General features: G+C 41.3%; 1 protein-coding gene across 1 annotated transcript; it reads right to left on the bottom strand.

Annotated features, from left to right (window-relative positions):
- Positions 1-869: 869 nt before the first annotated feature.
- On the bottom strand, positions 870-16767 carry alp3 (alkaline phosphatase 3). The gene is made up of 11 exons (XM_035154708.2): positions 16698-16767; positions 14323-14439; positions 14038-14153; positions 13240-13414; positions 7886-8058; positions 7639-7779; positions 6729-6798; positions 5591-5725; positions 3684-3875; positions 2369-2485; positions 870-1168 (listed from the first exon to the last, which is right to left on the bottom strand). Exons 1-11 carry the CDS (start codon positions 16765-16767, stop codon positions 870-872), a joined length of 1605 nt encoding a protein of 534 aa, XP_035010599.1.
- Between the last annotated feature and the right edge of the window lie 725 nt (positions 16768-17492).

Raw genomic sequence — 17492 nt, 5'->3', positions numbered from 1 at the left:
CAAGAATATCCTATGCTTTTTGATTTGTACACAAACAGAAGTAGTGGGTATATGGGGAAATTGACAGGCTGGAAATGATTCTAGGCAACGTCCGTCACCATGAGATAGAAGCAGCACAAACACCTTGTCGTTTATCCGTATTAACACTCGTCTTCGCATCTTACTCTCAGCAAGAAAACTTGTTTGTGTGTTTCCCAAAATGCAGAATTCCTACTTCACATTTGCTTGGGGATAAGAATACAGCTAAAAGTGCATCCTGCAACATTCAAGTTTCATCGTGAGACTCAAAAAATGGAAACCACTCAGTTTGTTGTTTGAGCTGAAAGTCGTCGCACTCCAAGAAAACTATGGATCAACATATTTGACAACACTGAACTTTTCAGATAAATGGAAGAATTTAATAAATGTATTAATTTCTTTCTTTCACTTCTTACACTAAACATACAGTTTTAAAAAACAATTTGATTCGCTAAAAATGCATTTTTACAAAATTTAAAGAAATATGTGACATATGTATTGTTTTATATTAATATTCAGAAAGTGACAGACCCTCTATTCAAGCAGAGATCTATTGGTACAACACAAAGATTCCAAACCGATGAAAGTAAAAACAAGACAAATTCACATTCAATAAGTTATTATTCATACAGTCTTCTCCAATTGATGAAGATGGATGTCTGTGTCTAATTATAATGATTTTTTTTCAACCTTTAAAAAATCCTGGCTGAATTCCCCACAGTAGCACACACACGTCCTGTGTCTTTGAGCCAAGTGTCTGATTCCCCGCCCGCTCCCTTATGGCCCTGACCTCTGACCCCTGTATCATTGCCAGTGGAGTGAGATCAATGAGATTCACCAAGAAAGGGACCTTACATCAGCAGTGCATGTGCCAGCAGCGTACTGAGGAGGACACTGAGCAGAGCCGCTGAACCATGAGCCCTGTTCCCGATGTTATCATTGGTGGTGGTGTGAGCAGTTTGTCCCTGGCAGTGCCTCAGGTCAGCGCCCACACAGGCAGCGTAGGCCATGGCGTGAGCGATGTAGTTCTGCTCATGGACGCCCTGGAAGAGGTGGGCCATGGGTCCACGGGCAAGCACTGCCACATCCTCTCCACTATGGGTGGCTGACTCTGTGGGCACCGCGGACAGCTGGACATAGTCCTTAGTTTCTGGAAGACGCAGAAAAATAACATCACACTTTTTTTGCTGTGTTTGTCCAGGGACACAAAAATAACAATGAGTGTTTTTACATCACATCCAAACTTTGCCACATAATTCAACAGACTTTAAAGCTATGATCAATATTTTTGATCAACAATGCTTCAAAACACAAAAACACACACAAACCAACACATAATGTTGCTCTGTGTTTGCTTAATATGTTAATAGTCAGATTTGGCATTGATTAGCCATAACACCGTTATAAGGTGATGATATGGCAATGTTTTAATTACAGCTTGTTGTGCTGCTCCCAGGTGGAAAAAAATAGGTAATGCAGCTCGAACAATAGTATGACCCAGTATTAGCTGCTAATGCTGATAAAACAAGATCAAATTGCGCAATCAAAGTAAGGATCAAGAGGAACAGTCTGGAAATTACACTTTTCGGGTTTTACAGACATGAATGTCCAGACAATAGGATCCAGACATTATCCAGAGTCTGCCTTTCACATATGGACAACGCAGCAGGAGATTTTTCTGGTCTGACTAATAACAACAGGAAAACCTCCGGAGAGGAGTGATGGATGGCATTTGGGTTCATCGCCACCAGTGTTGGCCCTTATTGTCAAAAGCTCTTGATTCTTGTTGTCTTTCAGCGCCTTCCACATGCATGGCTCCTCCTTTTTATCCTCAGATGTTTGTATTGTTTTTGTTACGATCAGTTTTGTATCTGTCATGTGTTAGAAACAACATGCTGGCTCGCTGTGAATCCTCCGGAGATTCTCCTGCTGTATTCTCACATGGGCTCATATGGGCATTGTGCATGGTTTCTACTATGGGGCTGATAGGAGAAACTCCACAGTAAGTTCTAACATACAGCAACTCCAGATAATGTCAGGAAAATATTTGGAGGGGGGCTTGAAGCAGCTTTATTTACATATATACAACCAATTATGATGTTACCTTAACTGAACTGTCATTTTCTTTTGTGGTTTATAAAAATATTCATGAAAATGAAATCACAAAAATGTCTGCGAAAGATAGAGTGGAGGTAGTTCTGAGTAAAAATTCGACAGTGTTATGGTTCTAAAAACAGAATTATGAATTAGTGACTGTTGAAAGAATTCTGTAACAGGTCGAAGGGGTTTGAATAACTAAATTCTGTGATATTCTTGTGAGGAAAATGAAGAAACAATGAGTGCATCTTACTGGTGTTGACATTGCGAATATCAGGCCGCGTGCCATTGGTGATTTTGTGTCCAGGTCCGTTGCCGTACATCAGTGTGGTATAAGGCAGCATGTCTTTAGCCCAAAGTGGGGATTTACCTGGAGAATGCACAAAGCCAATCACACCTTATCTTTGAGTTATCACTTTTACTGTTGCTTCTCTTTGCCTCTATTTGCTAAACACACACACACACACACACACACACACACACACACACACACACACACACACACACACACACACACACGTAGGGCAGGCCTCTGGATCCCCAGGGGGCTGCAGGAGGTCTAGTGCTTGTTGAGTATCTCAGTGTTTCTCCTCAGATGAGCCATTAGCCTCACGAGTCTCCCCGCTGATGAAGAGCTCAGGGTTTCACAAGCACATTAATCACTGCTGCACCACTGGGAGGAGGAGGAGGAGGAGGAGGAAGAGGAGGAGGAGAGTAAAATAAGGACAGAAAAGAGAGAGCAGAAAAGTGGAAACTGTAGGAGGTAACACAAATGCATAATCAATATGGCCTCTGAAAGCAGATACTGATATACTGTATTTGGGATGAATGGGTGAATCTTTTATGTGATCATTTTCATACTGAGACATTTTTGGAAAACTACTTCGTACAAGTTTGCTGGGAAAAGGTCAATATTTGACTTATACCTTTATTAAAACCCATGTGCTTATTTGACTGTTAAACACCAAATGCTCTTTATGTGCATTTCTGATAAACGAGTTCCTTATAGAGTGCTGCCCCAGAAATCTGCAGAATTTAATCATACTTACCGGCCTCACTTACTCATTCAAAGAATCTTCTGAACCGTGAAAGTGGCGGGATAGAATTTTTCCTACAAAACCCATTTGTTGTAGAGATTTGTAATCTTTACCATCATATGGCCAAATTAACTGTGCCTAAAGAGGTTGTCCAAGCAGAGAAGGAGGTAGAAGGAGGAGGGGCGGGGGGAGAAAGCGAGGGACTGAAATAGAGAGGCGAGGAACAGAAAGGCTGCTGGCTGTATTTGTTTACACCGGCTGTAATTGCAGGGGAGAGAAAGCAGAGGAAATGTCAAGCTGCTTGTGGAAGAGACACACTGAAGCTGAGAGGAAGCTGCCAATGCATGCTCACAAAAGCACACAAACACACACACACACACACACACACACACACACACACACACACACACACACACACACACAAAATGCCCCCTTGGGTATGGAAGAAAGAAAGAGGAATAAATGGAGATTTTATGCTATGTGGGGAAAGATTTAACAACTAAATTGAGACTACAGTCAGTTTATAATTACCCAGAATGCTTTGTCCTCGAAACGGGTATCCATTGAAGGTAACTGGGTGGGAGTGGTCAGCCATCACTAAGGTGAGAGTTTCGTGCTCTTTGGTGAGTTCGAGGCCCTTGGCAATAGCGTAGTCAAAGGCAACTGTCTCATGGAGGGCCATGTAGGCCTGACCAGCGTGGTGAGCCTGGTCGATACGCCCACCTGACCACAGAGGGAGGAGAGGGTTGAAGATGATGACAGGTGAAGTTATGGCTTCTTATACTGTTTGGTACTTTATGTGACAGAGAGGACAATTATATGATCATTTCCCTCAAAAGAGTTTTGAAAAATATAACTGTAAGTTTAATCAAACCTGATACGACTGATTCATTTTTCTAATTTCTCCCTATTTATTAATAAAGACTCAGTGAGATGAGTATTTATTTTAAGTCAAATTCTTATACATACAATCCTAATCTCTCTCTCTCTCCTGGTGTCTGATGATCAGTTATCTAGAAGTAAAACATATATAAAGAAAATGTGATTCAGCCCCTCATTCAAAAATCATACTGTAAACACACTTTAGTGAAACTGTAGAACTGGGACCTGAGACTTGGATCAGACTGAATTCACAAAGATAGTGGTTTTACACTTGACTGGGAATTAGCTACAGTGAAATTGAGTTTTTGACGCTTGAAGACTTGGGCTGAGGTTTTAAGGAAAAACACCCCAGTCAAATTTTTTGGCCGCGTGAAATACGCAAATGAAAGTTGAAAAAAGAAATTGACAAGCGGGCCTTTTATCAGCACACACCATGAAGACACATTTAGTTGTGCTTTATAAATAAAAAATATGCAAAAGAAATCTCATCAACAGCTTGAAATTTTTTACACTATTTAGACGTGACTAGAAATTTGCTCCTGAAGACCTGTGTCCTCACAGATTTGGAATGTTAAGAATAAACTTGGAACTGGTTTGACCTATTGACTGACTTAAGCCTTAACTTTCACTTGTCACAAATGACCAGGGACTGTAATCTGACTTGTGACTTCAGACTTGACCTGGTCCAAAATAAAAACCTCCTGTTACCTTGAATAATAATAAGTTCTAAGTTTAAGTTTAAGTCAAGTTTAAAACTGGTGCATAGCGTATACATCCAATGTAGGGCCTTTCGAGATCTATTTAAAAATGCATTTCCTTCACATTGTTAGAGGTGAGTAAGCAGCCTATTTCATATTGAAGCGACTCTAAAAGATATCTCTTGGAATAGGCATACATTTTGAAAGGGGTCACACAAGTTGAATTTCAGAGTACTTGTTCACATAAACTTTTTTCACTTTAGCAGATTCCTCCAGCACCTGTCCTCTTCATCCGTTTCACTGGAGAGCGAAGTAAGCTGTGGTTAATAACTTGTGTTCTCAGTGAGCCGTCAGTGATTGGGTGCACCATATGCCTGCTTCTATTTATACTCTAGCCTGTTATTTTAAAGTCATTGTCAAGACACTGTCACATTACAGAGTCCCCAGGCATCTGCCTCAGACCGAAGGGGAGATGCACGAGGTGGCCGTGTGGAACTAAACACGTCAGCCAACCACACTCCACTAAAACACACACACACACACACACTGCGGCAAACTCATTGAGCTGCATGCAGAATCAATGTCAAGTCAGTGGCTCTACTGTAGGTAACTTGACGTATTCTGGAGGTTGTTGCTGTGCAGCAGAAACCATGAGGATCGCCTCAAACGACCCCAGTAGAGACAATAAAGACACTATTTTATAAGACACTTCTTGATGTTTTAGCAAAGCCATCACAGTTTAATATGTTGTAGCTTTTAGCCGAACCTTTATATACCAGGGGGGTTTATTATCCAATGTTTATTTGATAGATTCATTGATGGTTGTGTGTGGAAGGTGGTTGAAGCTCTTATCCTCACCCTCCACAAGCAGGAAGAAGCCATTTGGGTTTTTCTGGAGAATGCGGATTGCCTTTTCTGTGGTCTCAACAATGGACGGGTCCATGCTTGGGTCCCTCTCCACCTCGAAGCGCAGGTCCCCAGGTTCAAACAGAGCTGAGGGGGGAGAGAAAGATCAAATAAAGAGGAACCAAAAATACAGTATATCCACTTTATCAGCCCACAGTGGAGGTGCAGCAGAAAGGAGAGTCCTCCCACCAATATCCTTATTTTCAGCACACACTCAGTCCAGAAACTGGATGATGATTGAAGCTACAGTACTTCTCCTCCGCACCATCACACACCACAATGAGGTCACTGAGTTCCCTGACATGATACATCCAACACTTCCTGCAAAGCAACAGTAGATGCAGTTGGCAAGCAGCTGATGTAAATGTTGGAGCATTTAGCTGCTATAGAACCAGAGGTTTTTCTCTGGAGTTGGTGGAGACCAAAAGCAGAGTTGTGAATATTGGACGTACAGATTTGTAAGAAGGACACAGACATTAACATGGACATTAACAGCATGCTAACGCTCATGCCCTTTGTTACCATATCTGCTGGATGTGTAAATAAATATATTTTCCCTTGCAAATCTGCCATGATAACAGTGTTTGAACTAATGTTAAAGTTGAAAAGCTAAATCAATCTAATAAACAAACAAAATGATCTAATGCAACTCAATAGGGAGCAGTAGTTCAAGTTTCCATTTCATGTATTTATTTACTCAAAACCATGATCACATGGTGTGGAGCACAAACAGAACATAGAGGAACAAATCAATGGCACATGGCTGAACAAATGAAGGACATTCTTTAAAAAAAGCCTCCAGCGTAAAAATAACTTTTGGCTTGTCCGAATGTAATAAAAGAATTCATTTAAAATGTACTGCATTTTATTGTGGGATTGTTTGCGGAAAATAGTATTGATGGACAGTTACATTTTTCTTCCATTGTGTAATTTTGCGAATGAATTTGTGTGAATGTTGTTGCTCCTTGAAAACATTATGTAGGTCAGGTACAGTTTGACGGAAAACATGAGTAGTGTATTCAAGACTGTGAGTAAACCAAGGACAGTCAATACCTTTCTGTTGTAAAGAAGAGAATATGAGAAAACTCACCCATGAGGTAGTCTGTGGTTTCAGGGTCGACGGCATCAAAATCTGTTCTATTCCACACATAGTGGGCTTTCTGCATGAAACACACAGGATATACACACTTTCACACTGAGTGGGAGGAAGACAGCACTTGTGCACTTGAGTTTTTCTTAGCTGCTCAAGTAACAGTCTGCTATACATTCATCCAACTTGTTCTCAACTGACTGTTTTTGTGAATGTAAATTAATGTGTAGGCTTTTTAAACTCCACACAGTATCACTGTCAACTTAATTAAAGAGTGTTACACTCTTTACCAGGTGGTGGTCTCACAGATATTGTACTGCATTTCAGACTAAATGTGGAAATTGTGCTTATTAAGGATGGTAACATATAGAATAGGTTATTTACTCATTTCTGCCACTGTACAGATTGCTGCAATGTACTTGCTTTTCTAGGATTCTTTAAACTTATCATCAGTCTGCTCGTTCTCAGTGCTCTTGGGTCCTTGGTGCCCTCAGCAGCAAGTCTGCACATCGACTCCCGGCCAGCCAGATCATTTACTGCATTGCCCAACTCTCTCAAAACATAGATTTTAAAACCAGTACATCTGTCCCCAGAAACTCTGCTGCTACATCTTACTTCTGATAGAGTGTCTGGGCTACACACAGCCTGCTCTCCATGCTAACTCGCTGCTAGCCGACTTGCAGGCCCATTGAGAGGGTCTGTAGTGAGTGCATCTTTAAAATAAGTTTGAACGACTTTAACACACTGACAACCAGTGCAGTTTCCGCTTACATAAATAAAATGTCCTTTGAATGTTATGTGATTTTACACCTTGCTACCTTCCATTACATTATTTTATAATTTTGGAACTTGTCTGAGACTTCTCCCTGAAGCTGATGCTATGAAACTGTGTCTGGATAAACAGAGCTACCTTCCCAGTTTTCATGCTCTGCCACTCATTGATGAGGTTGCGTCCATCTTTTCTCTTGCCCCTGGAGGAGAAAGCCTTGGGATACTCTGGGTCCTTGGTGCCCCTGGGGGTCATGTACTTTCTGCCGCCACCAATGATCACCTGGAAACACAATCAGAGACACAAACACACATATTTACGTTCACTTTAACACGCCTCACACCAAGTGGAGTTCCCATCAGAAGGATGTGAGGGCAGAGCTTCTTACATCGATGTCTGTGTTATTGAGGAGCTGAGCGGCGATGTCGGTGCAGCCGTCCCTCTTGGCGGCCTCAGGCATGTCAGCGTCGCTGTACCATTTCCTGCTGGCGCTGTGGGCATAGCTGGTGGCTGGGGTGGCATGTTGCACGCGTGTGGTTGTGACGATGCCAACAGACTTGCCTACAAGACAAATTTATTTCATGTTTAATGTGCAGCTGCTTTAAATGGGTCTGAGTGTGCAAAACATGAACTCTATGATGTACCAGTTATATAATCATCTGGGTAAATATTCAGAATACATCATTTAGGATTAAGAGGCATCTCTTTACCAAGAATCTGACTGATTAGATGAAGCGTCCTTTTCCAAAAACTGATTATCAGTAGACCTACCCTGATACAGTGACCCCCTCTGGTGATTACATTTAATACATTTGTGGGGAAATATCACATTTAAAGTGATGCAGTCTCAGATAATCATTCTACTTTAAGAGAAAAAATTCCCTGGCTTGGTTTTACTTCTTTAAACCAATCACAATCATCTTGCACATGGCAGGGCGAGCAAAATGGCTTCTTCCCTGCAAAGAAAACACCAAAAAAACCCAGCAAAGACTCATGTCAACTTTGCTATTGCTTTTGTTATCTTCCAGCTTGGAGGCTGTTGTTTGACGTAGCGAAATCTATTCCCCATGCCTTGCTTGCTAACAATTCTTTAATGAAGTTGTTATTTTCCTGTGTGAGGGTGGGAGGTGTGTTTCTCTGTAGATCTCTTCCGCTCTCGGGGGAGTTCACAACTGAAATCCACACCAGTGTTAACATGGCCAGGCAGAGCAGCTTGTGATGAGTAAAGGAGTCTTTACAAGAAAAGCTGGGTTATATCATTGTTTGTCCCAATACACATTAACCAGATTCCTAAAAAATGGTGATAATGACTGATGGGATTCATGTGGAATGATAAGATATCTGCCAAAATGCATTGCAGCGACACTTACAAGCTGAAAAGGCTCAGATCTATGTTTATGATTTTCCAAGTGTGAAAGTGAAAGAGGCCGTAAGAAGAACCCGACCAGGTCCTGACCAGGAGTGAGAGATCCTCACTCTGAACTCTGAAAATGACTTTATATTCCATGAGGCAAACTGAAGATCAGAGGCAGTAAGTTCATGTGAAGTCAAATATATAGGCTGTGAACAAAAAACCTCATAATGATAAAGAAAAGAATGGTTCAAGTACTGAGAGTTAATAAAGAGAAAACTCCCAAGTGTACTTCCCCAGCTGAGATACACCCACCCACCCCTCAATAAAACACCCAATAAACAGCCCAACTGTGAAGGTACACAGGTCGACGCAAAACAGCACCCACGATTAGCTGATCAGTCGATTAGTGAACTGAAAGTTATCTGCAACAGTGAAATAATCAATTAATAATTTAAAGCAAGGGTTGGTGATCCTGGAAGAGCTACAAAGAGCAGGCTACACATTGAAAATACACAACTGATACATCCCACCCCCTCACATCGGCCCTCTTGTCAAAGCTACTCCCCCAAACACATGTACGTGCACTGACAACTGCTAGAAGCCGACTTCTCCGTGACTCACTCCCTAACTTCGGACTTTCGTCTCTGCACACCAGCCAGTGATTCGGTCCAAATAAAACGATTAGTTGTGTTTATTACAGTCCTCCGAGGCCACAGACACCTTTTCTTTTTTTCTCAGATGACTTTATTTATTTATGGTTATCAGGAAGTGAAGAAGATTTCAACCAATAAGATAAAAAGGTGTTTGAGAAACAACTTACCAACCCTATTTTTAAGTCAAATTAAAATGGTAAAAAATATTGTGTGTAGTTCCTTTAGTTTAGTACAGTTAGACTGTATCTGAACTGGGGGGTTGGCAATGGTACAAAACTGGGTGGAAATGACTATTGGTAGAATGGCTGATTTATAACAGCAATTTGTTATTAATGTCAAGGTCAAACAAGAATAAACAGTTAAGATAAATGAAAGTGTCTAATGACTTTATGATTTGGATCATTAAACCTGGTTTCACAATATTACACCTTAAGGTTGTTATTCACAATACCGACAAGGCCATTTTCAAAGTCTCACCGCCTGTATGAGACAGCCTCCTTCATTTTAAAACTGGAACGATGGAGACAGTAATGTTTGGCTAGGTTTAAAAAGAAAAAGCACCCCAAGGTTCTGCAGTTGCATCTGGGGACTTAAAAATGTACATTTGTTTTTTTTTTGTTTTATTTAAACCACATTATTTCAAATCAAGGACTATTTTAATACACAGGCTGTGACCTATTCTCCTCCAGACTTTAAAGGGGTCACTGTTTTTATTGTGTGTGTTTTGCGTTGAGGCAGCAATTTCCTGTATCCAATACAATTTTCTCCCAAGGGAGACAAATAAAGTAACCTTGAACCTTGAACATTATAGAACTAGCCCTCAGTGTGAAACCAGCATCAGTCAGTCAGTCAGTCAGTCAGTCAGTCAGTCATTCTGTCAGTCAGTCAGTCAATCTGTCAGTCAGTCTGTCAATCAGTCTGTCTGTCAGTCAATCAGTCAGTCAGTCTGTCTGTCAGTTAATCAGTCAATCAGTCAGTCATTCTGTCAGTCAGTCAGTCAGTCAGTCAGTCAGACAGTCAGTCAGTCTGTCAGTCAGTCAGTCAATCTGTCAGTCTGTCAGTCAGTCAGTCAGTCTGTCAGTCAGTCAGTCAGTCAGTCATTCAGTCAGTCAGTCAGTCAGTCAGTCAGTCAGTCAGTCAGTCTGTCAGTTAATCCGTCAGTCAGTCAGTCAGTCAGTCAGTCAGTCAGTCAGACAGTCAGTCAGACTGTCAGTCAGTCATTGTCAGTCAGTCGGTCAGTCAGTCAGTCAGTCAGTCAGTCAGTCAGTCAGTCAGTCAGTCAGTCAGTCAGTCAGTCAGACAGTCAGTCAGTCTGTCAGTCTGTCAGTATCTGTCAGTCAGTCTGTCTGTCAGTCAATCTGTCAGTCAGTCTGTCTGTCAGTTAATCAGTCAGTCAGTCTGTCAGTTAATCAGTCAGTCATTCTGTCAGTCAGTCAGTCAGTCAGTCAGTCAGTCAGTCAGTCTGTCAGTTAATCAGTCAGTCAGTCAATCAGTCAGTCAGACAGTCAGTCAGACAGTCAGTCCGACTGTCAGTCAGTCAGTCAGTCAGACAGTCAGTCAATCAGTCAATCTGTCAGTCAGTCTGTCAGTCTGTCAGTATGTCAATCAGTTAGTCAGTCAGTCAGTCTGTCCGTCAGTCAGTCAGTCAATCAGTCAGACTGTCACTAAGTCAGTCAGCCAGTCAGTCTGTCAGTCAGTCAATCAGTCAGTCAGTCAATGTCAGTCAGTCAATCTGTCAGTCAATCTGTCAGTCAGTCAGTCAAGTCAATCAGTCAGTCAGTCAGTCAATCTGTCAGTCAGACAGTAAGTCAGTCAGTCACTCAATCTGTCAGTCAGTCAGTCTGTCAGTCAGACAGTAAGTCAGTCAATCTGTCAGTCAGTCAGTCAGTCTGTCAGTCAGTCAATCTGTCAGTCAGTCGCCTCAGTCAATCTGTCAGTCAGTCAGTCAGTTCGTCAGTCAGTCTGTCAGTCAGTCAATCTGTCAGTCAGTCTCTCAGTCAGTCAATCTGTCAGTCAGTCAGTCAGTCAATCTGTCAGTCAGTCAGTCTGTCAGTCAGTCAATCTGTCAGTCAATCAGTCAGTCAGTCAGTATGTCAGTGACAGTGATCATTGGCACAGGCTGCTCAGATAACCTATGATGATTGTGAGGAGTGTGTGATGATACTTTTCATAATGTTTGTCTGTCAGATATCAGGACACTCACTGAACATCGGTGTGGATCTGGACCGAAATGTCCTCTGATATCTTCCGACGAGGTCCATTCAGGGACCGTCGGAAATGCTAATATCCGCTAGCTTAGCCACTTGTTGGACTTTTAAGCTTAAAACACGGTGTAAATGACCTCGTTTAGAGTCGAGTACGAATGGTTGGTATTCCGGACACTTGGATGACACCAAACGAGCAGTATGGAGGCATGTTGTGTTTTTCTGTTCTTTTATTACGTCTGAAGATAAGTCACTAATCAGCTACACTGTTTACCCCTGAAACTCCAAAAACTGTTTTGTGGACTCAAACACTTCACCCACTATCCCTTTAACTCTAATCTTTTAACAGCCAGTTGGGAAAGTGAGGACTGGCCAAAATGTTCCCACCTCAGTTCTATGCTCAATGGTCCTCACAAATATATAAGTACACACACACACACACACACACACACACACACACACACACACACACACAGCTGGTGTCAATCTCTGGAGCTGAGCTAGGGTCAGGGCCATGGCACTGTGTGTATGTGTGTGTATTATGAGATATCCACGACCGTTGATAATAGAGGAACATGATAAGAGTGGGCTTTCTGTGCACGCTGTTATCCTGCAGAGTGACCTGCAGCTGCAGGCTGCTGTCACTCCAGCTCCCTGGTGGCCCCTGTACCAGCGCTGTGACGAGGGACTGCAGCTCACAGCAGAGCACTCAGCTGTACAATCAGGTTTTGTATTGAGATTTTCTTTGTCAGGAGCCAAAAGTAAAATGTGATACAGTTGGGCCTGCTCCTCAAGACTCACAAAAATCCTGTTTGTTATTTGCTTCGATCACAGAACTGTTTGAAGACATCCTTCATACAATCCCCTGTTTAGCAGAGGTTTGTAGGAGCAGTTTTCAACATCAGTCTGATAAATATGCTGTTGAGCTTTTTTCTGCAAGATGATCAACAACCTGTGTAGCGGATGTGGTCTCACTCACACTTTTGATCCATGTTTCTGTCTGTGTCACAGGATGATGATGAGCCCATTCTTATCCCCATCAACAAAGCTCTGACTGACTCTGAGTTGTTTAAGTCCATTTTGAATCAATGAAAAAAAAAGCAATGTGCATTTAGACGGTCTGGAGCCAGGCCAATGCTCCATGATTCAAAAACAAGTCTTTTTTTATAGGCCATATATTCCTTTGGCTGTGACATCACACTGGGGCAGTTCAGAATGATGCACCACCAAATTTAAAACTTTGTAAAATAACGATTAGTAACAACTTCATGGTTTAATGCCACATTAATCATTAATGGAAAATCTGTCTTCGGTCTGAGCAGGTCTCGTCTTTAATAGTATCCCTAACAAACTATACAAGAAACAAAGGTTGTCAATATTATAGGATTATCATTGTGACTCAAACGTCACTATTTCAAATCAGAGGTGTGGGAATGAGTCATGCTCTCCACTTTCTTGCTCTTTTGACTCTAGCACACTCTTTTATTTGTTTGTTTAAACACTTTGTAATATTGTCCTGTGTTATCCTTACCTGCATCTTTGGCCCACTTTAGAATGGACGTGACCTCGTTGCCCTTCTGAGTCTTGCAGACTCCGTTGCGAGCTGCTGCATTCACTCCTAAGGTGTTCAGGTTGGTTTTCACTCCACACAGATACGCTGTGGCTGTGGCTGCACTGTCTGGAATCTGGAAGTCCACACTATAGGTCTGCACGCACACACACACACACACACACAGATACACAAGTATGAGTTGAGTACTGTTGGACAAAATACACTTAAACATTAATGTTCTTAGTGTGGGAAGTAGCTCCTCCTCCAAAAAATCATAAGAGAAAAGAATTAAGAGAGAATATAATAAGAAATGAGCAAGGCGTAAAGCACTGTAATCTATCAAGTAAATGGAACAATAATAATGAACTGCAAATTAATCTTTTAAATATCTGCTTACATTTTAATATTAATTGTATTTCAATACACAGCTCTTTATGTAAACATGGGACACATTCAGTTCATGGTCTGAGCGGAGCAGGTGTCTTGTGAGACCAGATTTTTAGCTAAACCCTGTGACTTGACCATATGACAAGTCTGTGAGTGCACCCATGGGTGACTTCTGCAAACATGCTGTAGGTTAATGTCTTTGATTATATTAATGAATGGATATGAAAGCACTTGTACTTGTACAGTACAGTACATTGTGTACAAGTACCTGGTCCTGTGTCCATTCATTCTTCTGTGTGTGTGTGTGTGTGTGTGTGTGTGTGTGTGTGTGTGTGTGTGTGTGTGTGTGTGTGTGTGTGTGTGTGTGTGTGTGTGTGTGTGTGTGTGTACTTTAGCCAATCCCACGCTGGGGAAGGTGTCCATGGTCATCACAGTCTCCTCTCCTGTCTGGTTCTGCAGCTGTCCCTTGAGGATACGAGCTGCTGTGTAAGTTGTGATTCCCATCCCTGATGCACAGACATAAATTAACAAGGGAAAGGAAGCAGTGGGGACAGGTGGCAAAATTACCTCAAAAAAGAGGGTCAGGCAATTCCTGATTCTGATTGTCTTACCTTTTCAGCCAAGCCAGGCTGTCTGGTGTTAATATTGTGAGGATGACCGTGTTGTGTAACTTACCATCTCCGAGGTAGAGCAGGATGTTTCTCGCAACGTTTGTGTTGAGCTTCCTGTCCAAAGCTGACTGCAACGTCTTCCGTGCCTGTGACCTCCAGAACTCTGGATTCTCCTCTTCAACTATAGGCAAATACACAAAGCCCACTGGTGTGAGTCCAAACATTTAAAATGTATTGGTTGTATCGCTATGAATTGTGTTCATATGTTGTTATTTTAAAAGTCAAAATAGTCAAACCTAATTTCGAGGGAGGATTTGCCTGAGCAACTGGAATGGCACTCAGTAAAGCACCGAAGTTTCACACAGTCATAGATATCAGTTCCCTAAGTGTGCCTGGTTTTTCTCATCAAGATCCATGAATTATTCTTTGTTCAAAATGTTGAAAAAGACCCTATCTCGTATTTTAAAGAAACAGAGAATAAATTCCCAGACCCACCCTTCAACCAAGCTTCTTGGTAATCTGTTGAGTCATTTTTGTGTAACCCTGCAAACTAACAAACCAACAAACCAACAAACAAATGGCCAGGGGTGAAGACATAACAGTTTTAAGGTTGGTGGTTTGATCCCCATCTCCCCTATTCTGTGTGCTAAAGTGTCCTTGGGCAAGATACTGAGCCCAAAATTGCTCGGCTGTACTGTTTGATAGAGAAAGTGCTGCACATGGATGCTCTGTATGAATGTGTGTGTGAATGGGTTAATGGAAAAACTGTACTGTGAAGCGCTTTGAGTGGTCATCAAGACTAGAAACGTTCTATATAAATACAAACCATTTATCATTTTCAGAATCACATGAGGTATCTCACCACATATGAAACATTTGGCTTCCAAGAAACTTAAAGGTCCAGTGTGTAAGATTTATGTGAAAGGGATCTATTGGCAGAAACTGAATATAAAATAATCCTAGTGATGTTTTCACTAGTATGTTTCATCTAAATTTTATGAATTGTTGTTTTCTTTACCCCAGAATGAGCCTTTATATAAGTACTTTATATTTGCATCAGGAGCGGGTTTTTTACAGTAGCCCAAACTGGACAAACTTAACACCTTTTGAGTTTTTATGACAAATGAAGGCTACTACAGGTTCTCTTTCATGTTTGGAAGAAGAGGATGAGGTGAGGGGTATTCAGCTGCAACATGCAACTTCACAACTAGATGTCACTAAATTCTACACACTGAACCTTTAAAGCAAGAACGTGACAAATTCAGAGAATCAAAGAGATCTATATATCACACAGACATCAGTGTGAGTAGAACTAATAACCTTGCAGAGCGCCCTTTGTTCAGGCCTCAGGGACCAGAGTGTATTTATTATCATATTTGTTTGTATCAGCACCTGTCGTATACACATGCTTCCTTATCTACTACAGTGTAGTTGTATATTTTAATACAGTGCTCTACTAACAAGCGGTAAGTGCTGACAGCAGCTAGTTACACAACTCTGCGAGTACTGAGTCTGCTTAAAAGTTTTGAAGCCCCTCACAAAACAAGTGGGTAGGGAAGTGAAGAAAAAATGAGTAAATGAGTACAAAGGATGTAAAGGAAGGTGGAAGCTGAGGATCAATGTGAAGAGTAGGAGACAAAGAAATGAGGGCGAAAGACAAAGCACAAAGAGATGGAAGGATCAAGTTTTAAAACAGGTCATAGAAGAATAGAAAAGAAGGTGAGCACCATACATCAATATCAACATTATCAGGCCAATGTGAAACCCAAATGTGCTGGATTGTGTGAAAGCAAGAGAAACAAGTACAGGATGATTAAATGAGATTGAATATGTTGTTGATATTGAAGTGTTGAGGTGTTAGCACTGGAAGTGTACAAATGACAACATCGGGTATGAAGAAGTAAAGCTGAACCAGCTTTTCAGAGGCGGGCATCAGAGGTTTACAGTCCAGTGTAGTCACTTGACGAGAAATAAGTCAATGCAGCAGAAATGGATGCTGCTGTGTAACCACTGAAATCACTTGAAATGTCATGTGCAAAATAAAAGATGAAAGCAGCTAAACTGTTTGTTGACGTGCAAGTTGAAGCCAGAAGAGGTGGCTCACTGTCAGCAGATGAAATGTAAGATCTGAAAGTTGTGAATAATCAGTTCAAATGTAAGTTGACAAGTACTGAGTGAGAGCAGCTGCAGTTTCAGTGAGTTTAAGCTATTAAGGATTAAGAGAAATAAATATATACATAAATAGCTTCTGGATAGAAGCATAAATGCTGAATGAGCAGAACTTTTTTGGTTTCCCTTAAGTTTCCTGAAGAAAGTAGAAGATGGAACCTCACAAGAATTGCCCAAAACAAGGAGCTAAAGAAAAATAACTCAATAAAGATGAAAGTATACGTTTACATTTAACACAAAAAAGTTAGCTTCTCTCTTTTTTTCCCTTACCTTTGGCCCAGGATGATGCGAATGCCACCAGCAGAAAAAGAGCCAAAATGGCCCCTTTTGTCGACTTCATGGCCAAGTTCGGGCTGGAGATGAGCTCCTCTGTCTTTCCTAACAATCAGCTCCTCGACTGAAGCAATGCTCGTCTCCAATCACATCAGCTGCCATTCATTTTAATGGCATGTCATAAATGCATAATGGTCCTATAGGCCTTTGGCAAATTTATGACCAGTGACTGAAAAAACTTGTCTCGTGTTTGGGTTAGATCTGAAAATAGGTCGAAAAGGGATATAAAAATACAAGAGTAGCTAAATAACTAGAAGAGTAAATAGAGCTGAGATTTGTCCACTTCATCCAATAAGTGGTATTTGACAAATAATTTTAAATCTGAGAAATTAATTATTAACGGAGTTAAAGCATTACAGATAGCATTTCATGATAGTGTTTATTTAGAGCATTATTTATGACACTGAGCGAGAGAGTTAAAAAAGGCAGTGAACGTACCAAATGGAAAGAGTGAGTGTGTTTTTGTGATTTCTAATCATAATCGGGCTGTATCTGTCAGATAATGCAGTGGGAGATAGCGTTATGTAAGCGACAAAGACAGAGTCCACCGGGACTGAGCTGAATGGCACAAACACACACAGCCGTCTATTTCCCAATGAGCACACGAGCCAGAGAAGAACGTTTGCATCAGCAGTCACGTTTTTGTTTGATTGCTCGTCCTAAATGTCCCCATCACTGTCAGAGAGTGGAGAGAACGTAACATGGCAACTGACGTGTTTTACTGGTTATTCA

The sequence above is a fragment of the Hippoglossus stenolepis genome, chromosome 4, assembly GCF_022539355.2.
Source record: "Hippoglossus stenolepis isolate QCI-W04-F060 chromosome 4, HSTE1.2, whole genome shotgun sequence".
NCBI classification, from domain to species: Eukaryota; Metazoa; Chordata; class Actinopteri; order Pleuronectiformes; family Pleuronectidae; genus Hippoglossus; species Hippoglossus stenolepis.
Note: the sequence above shows the minus strand (reverse complement) of the source record. Positions and strands in the feature narration are given on the sequence as shown.

Coding starts and splice junctions, on each gene's coding strand:
- alp3 (XM_035154708.2), bottom strand. CDS start 16,767: ATGAAGTCGACAAAAGGGGCCATTTTGGCTCTTTTTCTGCTGGTGGCA. Junction 14,154..14,322: donor CCTGCTCTACCTCGGAGATG/GTAAGTTACACA, acceptor TCTGTGCATCAG/GGATGGGAATCACAACTTAC. Junction 1,169..2,368: donor TATTCGCAATGTCAACACCA/GTAAGATGCACT, acceptor TGCGTCTTCCAG/AAACTAAGGACTATGTCCAG.